Consider the following 8,048-nt stretch of genomic DNA (forward strand, 5'->3'; position numbering starts at 1 on the left):
CCACTGGGAGGAGGTCCAGAGGAAGACCCAGGACACGCTGGAGGGACTATGTTTCTCAGCTGGTCTGGGAACACCTTGGGATTCCCCCAGAGGAGCTGGTCCAAGTGGCTGGAGAGAGGGAAGTCTGGGTCTCTGCTGAGGCTGCTGCCCCCGAGACCTGACCCCAGATAAGAGGAAGAAAATGGACGGACGGACAGACCTATGAAGTTCATCAATCTAATTATAATAATATATTTTACATTAGTTACAATAATAATCATTATTTATTAATCATTTATAAATCAGATGGTTAATGTTGGGATTCTGTCTTCAGTGGACAGTCGGTACCTGCCCCGGTCCAACATAGATGCAGGTGGCGTTGACATGGCAGCCTCCTCTGTCAGGACCATGGCAGTTGTTGATTGGTTGACACCCATCTCCGTCCTCTGTCCATCCACTCAGACACTGACAGGTGTGTGTACTCGGGCCAGTCTTTATACATTTAGCCTGCGGACACCGTGAGACACCGTGAGACGCTGTGGCAGTGATGCTTCAAGAAACTGTTTTTATTACACTGATGCTGCAGCCGCCTCTGAGAGGAGGAGCACAGGGATCTGACTCCACACAGGTGATCCCATCACCCTGGAAACCAGCTTTACAGACACACCTGAAAGAGTTCACAGCATCCAGACACACGGGACACAAAATAAATACATGAAAAATACTCACGTCACTAAATAAATACATGAAAAATACTTTCACTGGAAGTTTATGTTTGACAGAGATGGAGACGGACTGATCTCCCTAAAATCAGGCAGCAGATCAACAGATGTTCTGGATTATTTTCAACTCCTGACTGATTGTCCTTTGAAAGAACCGTTCATGTCAGATTCTGGTTCTTCAGGTTCTTCATCTCTGTCTTCAGGAACAGTTGGATCGTTGTGTCGCCACAGAAAGAATCAGAAAGACTTTCTGTTCTGAGCTGCTAGAAAGGGTTCTGTATGACTGAAACTATGCTGGGCCTGTGGGACAAAGATTCTGTCTGGTAAAAGTTCTGTTGGGGAAAAGGTCTATAATGAACAGGTGTCCAGTCCTGGTCCTGGTGGGTCTCTGTCCTGTAGGTGTTCCTTGAGTCTCTGCTCCAACACWCCTGATGCAGATATTCTGTCTGGTAAAAGTTCTGTTAAGAAAGATTCTTGTCTAGGAAAGATTCTGCCAGTGAACAATTCTCATAGAGGAACTATAACTGATCAGAGTTCAGTTCACCTGGTGGATCCATCACTGAAGTCACAGTCAGCATGGGCGTGGCAGAACTGGGCCAGAGTGCCGCAGGGAGACGTCTGTCGATCGCAGAACAGACCCGTGAAACCCTGGAGACAGGAGCCCGGTTTACACCGACCGTCTGAGTCCGGACGGCTGTCACACTGTCCATGGATACAGGGGCAGGCTGAGGACACACAGGTGAGGTGTCACTCAGGTGAGGTGTCACTCAGGTGGTCTGAGCTCCATGGTTCTACTCCCACTTACTTGTGTCACAGTTGGGACCGTATTTCTTGGAGGCGGAGCAGTACTGACAGTGAGAACCCCTGAAGTTGTCCTCACAGAGACAGGATCCGTTTCCTCCAATGCCCTCCACACACTGAACAAGAAGAACACATCAGTTCTCTTCAGGTACCAACACACTGAGGTTCTGTAAGGTCWTCTGATGGTGGATGGTACCTGTCCATGTCCGGAGCAAGGTGTCTGAAATCCACCTGGACATGGAGAGCAGTCTGGACCATAGAAACCTTTACAGCACGCCCGAGTCTGAACATCCAGGGTTACAGGTTTATTTACTTRGTTCAGGTAACACTGAAGACAATAGAAGCTGTGGTTCTGTACCGTGACGTTTGTGTTGCAGATTGGAGAACATCCTCTGAGGGAGAACCTGAGGGGTGGACTGATGGACTTGGTGTAGGGACATCCGTAGGTGTGGCCCTGATGGACAAAGACCACTGAGTTCACATCAAACCAACATCCAGCCAGGTAAGGTTTGTAAGACCGCTCTTACCGTGTAGACTCCAGAGGAACACCTCAACAGGGTGACTTTAGAACAGCTCACACACGGACCCTGAAGAACATAGAACCAGACGTGGAACATTACAAACCTGGTCCCGACAAATAAAAACATGTCTTTCTCAGACTCACCGGGATGGTCTTAGTCTCTGTGATGTCACACCTGTGGGGCAGGACAGGTTCAATGGAGGGCGGAGTCAGAACTCCACCCATCACATACAGATGTCCGTTTTTAGCAACCACGGTGCTCTCGAGGACAGCGGCCATGTTGTTGACCCGAATCTGACCCTGAATCAGAGAAAATACAGGCGAAAACCTGCCTGGAGCTAAATCCGTTTTTAACCCGTCAGGGAAATTACCCTTACCGTCAACATTTACCTGCTCGTTCACATTGATGGTCAGGATCTGATTGGCCATTGTCACAATCGTGGGGCGGGACACCAAGTTATAAACATCCAGCTAAAAGAAGGCAGCATAAAAAACAGTTTCTGAAGGCAGCTGAAGTTAAAATGAGCCGAACAACAGCTGAGATAAAAAACAAACAGCTAAAACAAGCTGAACCATTGCTAAAGCTAAAATTAACAAAACCCTCTAAAACAAATGATCCAACTCACGAGGACAACCCGAAGAACATGTCCAACTCATGAGGACAACAGYGGACTCACCTCCACAGATGGGACAATGTGGTTCCTGAGGAACTCCAGCAGCTTGCTGTGACCCTGAGGTTCAGATCAGACATCAGCTGAAGAGTCCACAAAGACATTTATTTTATATTTTATTTGTCCTCACATCTTCACTGCTGAGGAACTGAAGGTGTCCGTCCTTCATTGCGTCAAACGCTGCAGCTGTTGGTGCAAAGACAGTCATGGGTCCAGGAAGGTCCATCATTGCAGCCAAATCAGTTTTCTGCAGAGACRGAAGAACATCAACAAGATGTTTTCAGGTATTTTATTAAACCATCTGATGTTTTCACTTTGGAAACGAGACAAAGTTCACAAACATCTAAAGCCCGTCCTGCATGTGGGAAACTAGACCCCCACAGACCCAGTCCTGTTTTTAAAGAACCTAAATGGGACCCTGAAATACAGCAAACCCCCACAGACCAAAACCATGTTTACAAAGACTAGTCTTTGTCCAAGTCCATATCTGAGTCCTAAACTCAGGACCTGCAACCATTTACACAGAGTCAAGATTTACAGATCTAAGGTTCATCCTCTGCATGACAGGAACTGGACCTAATGCTTCCAGGACTTGGATCAGGTCTCAGAGCTGTCAGAGGTTCTGCTCAGGTTCTTCATGTTCTAAACGTGTCAAAGAAAACGAACCTCCAGTAAAGACTTGAACTTGTGGAATTTTGCRTTGTCAGAGATGATCTTCATCAGGTTCTCCTGAGGATGACCAACATGGAGTTAAAGAGATGACATCATCCACAGGACCAGCTGTGAATTTAAGGCTCAGTTTCTGTGGAGACATTAAATGGTCTCACGTCCTGGTTGCTCTGGACACTGGGGGACACGCTGTCCATCAGCTTGTTGATGAGATGGATCATSCCGTTGGACGCCACCAGGTCAGACTGGATGATGGTGCCTTTCTTCTTGCTGCCATGGATACGGATTTTRGTTTCACTTCCCTGCAACAAAACAAGAAGCAGCTCAACAGAAGAACCTGGACCCGTGTCAGTGACAGAACCCCATCCATCAGAGATCCTGGACCTGGGTTCTTCAAAGCCTCCTCTCTGTCTTGAGACATCACCAGGACCTCACCGTGGTGTCCACCTCAGCTGATTTTCCTGTCAGAGTGTAGAAAAGCTCTGTTCTCTGCAGAACTTCAGAGGAGATGTGTCCAGCAGCCAGGTGCAGGTTCAGCAGGTGTTTAGCTTCAGACGGTTCTGCAGTCAGAGCTTTCACCTGGAGACATGAAGAACACTGAAACTGGTCCATCTCACAGCTTCATTCAGCTTCTGATGGAAACTTACAGAAACTCCTCTGAAGCCTTTAGTGACCGGGACGAAAATGGTGAAAGGACCCAGGTTCTGCAGAGACCACGACAGAGAGCCTGAAGAAGACCACCATAAAGTAGTTAATGAACAGAACCAAAACCCAGCGGATCAGAACCAATCTGCAGATAAATGTGTTTGTCCTCTGGACTCTGAACTTTCTGAACTCTGAACCTCCTAGACCCTGAACTTTCTGGACCAGAACTATCTGGACCCTGAAACTTCTGGACCAGATCTATCTGGACCAGAACCTCCTGGACCCTGATTTCTTCCAGTTTTTCTGTAGTTAAAGGATTTCTGAACGTACTGAACAGAGAGATGGCGTTGCTCAGCTGACCCCTCCACTGTCCTCTGGGTTTTGTGTTCAGTTCGTTCAGACGCTCCATGATGTTCCCAAAACACTGGTTCCCATTCCCAACATAGCCCTGAAGACAGGTGCACCTGGGGGGCGGAGCAGAAGGACCATCAGGTGTGCACTCAGCTCGAACTCAGGTGTAAACAGGTGAGGAACCTACTGGACTTGATCCAGTCCCACTGTGGTACAGTTGGCGTTCTGGTGGCAGGAAGTGGGTTTGCAGGCATCCTTCAGGCTGCAGGAACCACCAGACAGTTGTCCAAAACCAGGAAGACACTCGCAGTGGGACTGAAGAGGACAGAAGAGTCAAATCCATGGACACTCAAAGTCCCACAAACTCACACTGCCCCCTTCAGGCTACAACATGAACTACAGTCCATCCCAAGACCTCCTGACTGTGAGGCAACATAACAAACCACTAATCCACCATGCAATACCAACCATTCATCCATCATCCAACAATCCATCATCCATCATTCAACCATCAACCAACCATCCATCCATCATCCAACAATCCATCATCTAAAAATCATCCAACCATCATCCAACCATCCATCATCTAACCATCATCCAACCATCATCCAACCATCCATCCATCATCCAACCATCCATCATCTAACCATCATCCAACCATCATCCAACCATCCATCCATCATCCAACCATCCATCATCTAACCATCATCCAACCATCATCCAACCATCCATCCATCATCTAACCATCATCCAACCGTCATCCAACCATCCATCCATCATCCAACCATCCATCCATCATCCAACCATCATCCAACCATCATCATCTAACCATCATCCAACCATCATCCAACCATCCATCCATCATCCATCATTCAACCATCAACCAACCATCCAACCATCATCCAACCATCCATCATCTAACCATCATCCAACCATCATCCAACCATCCATCCATCCATCATCTTACATCATCCATCCATCATCCAACCATCCATCCATCCATCCATCCATCCATCATCTAACCATCATCCATCCATCATCCATCATTCAACCATCCATCCATCATCCAACCATAATCATCATTCAACCATCATCCAACCATCCATCATCCATCTTTCAACTATCATCCATCCATCATCTACTGTATCCATCCACCAACCATCATCCAACCATCATCCATCATCCGTCTATCATTCATCTAGCCATCATCCATCCATCATCCAACAATCATCCAACCATCCATCCATCATCTAACCATCATCCATCCATCCATCCATCATCATCCAACCATCATCCAACATTCAACCATCATCCAACCATCCATCCATCATTCAACCATCATCTATCCACCAACCATCATCCAACCATCTATCCAACACCCAACCATCATCCATCATCCATCAATCATTCAACCATCTGTCCATCCATCATCCAACCATCCATACATAATCCAACCATCATCCAACCATCTATCATCTATCCAACCATCCATCCATCAATCATCCAACCATCATCCATCCATCATCCATGCATCATCCAAGCATCTATCCATCATCCAACTATCATCCATCCATCATACAACCATCATCCAACCATCCAACCATCATCTAACATCATCCATCCATCATCCAATGATCATCCAACCAGCCTTCCATCCATCATCCATCATCATCTAACCATCATCCATCCATCATCCAAACATCATCCATCATTCAACCATTCATCCATCATCCAACCATCATCCATCATTCAACCATCCATCCATCATCCAACATTCAACCATCATTCAACCATCCAGCCATCATCCAACCATCATCCATCCACCAACAATCATCCACCATCTATCAGCCATCCATCCATCATCCAACCATCCATCCATCATCCAACCATCATCCATCAGTCATTCAGCCATCTGTCCATCCATCATCCAACCATCCATCCATCATCCAAGCATCTATCCAACCATCCATCCATCTATCCAACCATCCATCCATCATCCAACCATCATTCAACCATTCATCCATCATCCAACCATCATCCATCATTCAAGCATCCATCCATCATCCAACATTCAACCATCATCCAACCATCCATCCATCATTCAACCATCATCCATCCACCAACCATCATCCAACCAACTATCCAACCATCCATCCATCATCCAACCATCCATCCATCATCCAATCATCATCCATCAATCATTCAACCATCTGTCCATCCATCATCCAACCATCCATACATCATCCAACCATCATCCAACCATCCATCCATCTATCCAACCATCCATCCATCATCCAACCATCATTCATCCATCATCCATCCATCATCCAAGCATCTATCTATCATCCAACCATCATCCATCCATTATCCATCCATGATCCATCCATCCATCAATCATCCATCCATTATCCATCCATCCATCCATCCATCCATCCATCCATCCATCCATCATCCAACCATGAAATCAAGGTTCAACAATTTGTTGGAGCATTCCTTGTTTTTGAGCCAGAATTCTCCTGAAGCTGACAGTTATTCCAGTCTTAATCCTGGTCTAGTTTGTGACCCAGATTAGTCGTACCTTCCCTGGTCCATCATAAACGCAGTGTGCAGACTTAGGGGAACAACCTCCGTTTTGGGTTTGACACGGATCAACTGCCATGCAGACCCTCCCGTCCCCGCTGTAGCCCTCTCTGCAGGTGCACACATGCTGATTTGGACCAGTGTGGATACAGGAAGCATGGACATGGCACACGGACTGAAGACATGGGTTTATGGCTGTGAAGGACAGAAACTACACAGTTTTGTTGGAGCTCAGCCTTTAATTGTTTCAGATTCAGACTGGATCTCAGTAAACTCACACAGACACTGATCTCCTGATCTCTGGTAGCCAGGTTTACATCGACACACCAGCTTTCCTGTCAGAGCTTCTTCCACACAGCTAGAGTTTAGGGGACAGTTCAGAGCTGCACATTCAGGTAACTCTGCAAGACAAGCAAGGACCAGCTCAGGTAACAGGTGACACAAGACAGATGCTGTGGAATAGAACCAGAACTGGGAAAATATGACAACAGAAACTGTAAACAGGTGTGGGACATGGTGATGTGGGTGGGTTCAAAGTAACAGGTTAGAACTTACCTTGGTCACAGTTTGGTCCTTTGTATCCAGAGAAGCAAGTGCATCGACCGTCCCCCTTCAGTCCAGAATCACAGAGACCATAAACACACGTGCACTCTGAGATCAAAGACACCGGGACAGAGATAAGATCAAAGACACCAGGACAGAGATGAGATCAAAGACACCAGGACAGAGATGAGATCAAAGACACCAGGACAGAGATGAGATCAAAGACACCAGGACAGAGATGAGATCAAAGACACCAGGACAGAGATAACATCAAAGACACCAGGACAGAGATAACATCAAAGACACCAGGACAGAGATGAGATCAAAGACACCAGGACAGAGATGAGATCAAAGACACCAGGACAGAGATAACATCAAAGACACCAGGACAGAGATAACATCAAAGACACCAGGACAGAGATGAGATCAAAGACACCAGGACAGAGATGAGATCAAAGACACCAGGATAGAGATGAGATCAAAGACACCAGGACAGAGATGAGATCAAAGACACCAGGACAGAGATGAGATCAAAGACCCAGGACAGAGATGAGATCAAAGACACCA

At 46.6% G+C, this 8,048-nt stretch overlaps 1 protein-coding gene across 1 annotated transcript in view; it reads right to left on the reverse strand.

Annotated features, from left to right (window-relative positions):
* Window positions 1-8,048, reverse strand: part of stab2 (stabilin 2) — a gene marked incomplete at its 3' end in the record, with an annotated part of 49,245 nt that overhangs the window by 34,312 nt on the left and 6,885 nt on the right. The window contains 20 exon segments of the mRNA XM_014032205.1: window positions 328-486; window positions 553-646; window positions 1,246-1,426; window positions 1,507-1,618; window positions 1,699-1,785; window positions 1,861-1,956; window positions 2,030-2,089; window positions 2,167-2,322; window positions 2,413-2,493; window positions 2,700-2,753; window positions 2,824-2,940; window positions 3,360-3,422; window positions 3,521-3,664; window positions 3,798-3,941; window positions 4,010-4,089; window positions 4,338-4,471; window positions 4,546-4,673; window positions 6,937-7,133; window positions 7,217-7,339; window positions 7,494-7,589. Of these exon segments, the coding sequence (XP_013887659.1) occupies window positions 328-486; window positions 553-646; window positions 1,246-1,426; window positions 1,507-1,618; window positions 1,699-1,785; window positions 1,861-1,956; window positions 2,030-2,089; window positions 2,167-2,322; window positions 2,413-2,493; window positions 2,700-2,753; window positions 2,824-2,940; window positions 3,360-3,422; window positions 3,521-3,664; window positions 3,798-3,941; window positions 4,010-4,089; window positions 4,338-4,471; window positions 4,546-4,673; window positions 6,937-7,133; window positions 7,217-7,339; window positions 7,494-7,589 (2,306 nt within the window).

Source organism: Austrofundulus limnaeus, unplaced genomic scaffold, assembly GCF_001266775.1.
Source record: "Austrofundulus limnaeus strain Quisiro unplaced genomic scaffold, Austrofundulus_limnaeus-1.0 Scaffold1395, whole genome shotgun sequence".
Classification (NCBI taxonomy): Eukaryota; Metazoa; Chordata; class Actinopteri; order Cyprinodontiformes; family Rivulidae; genus Austrofundulus; species Austrofundulus limnaeus.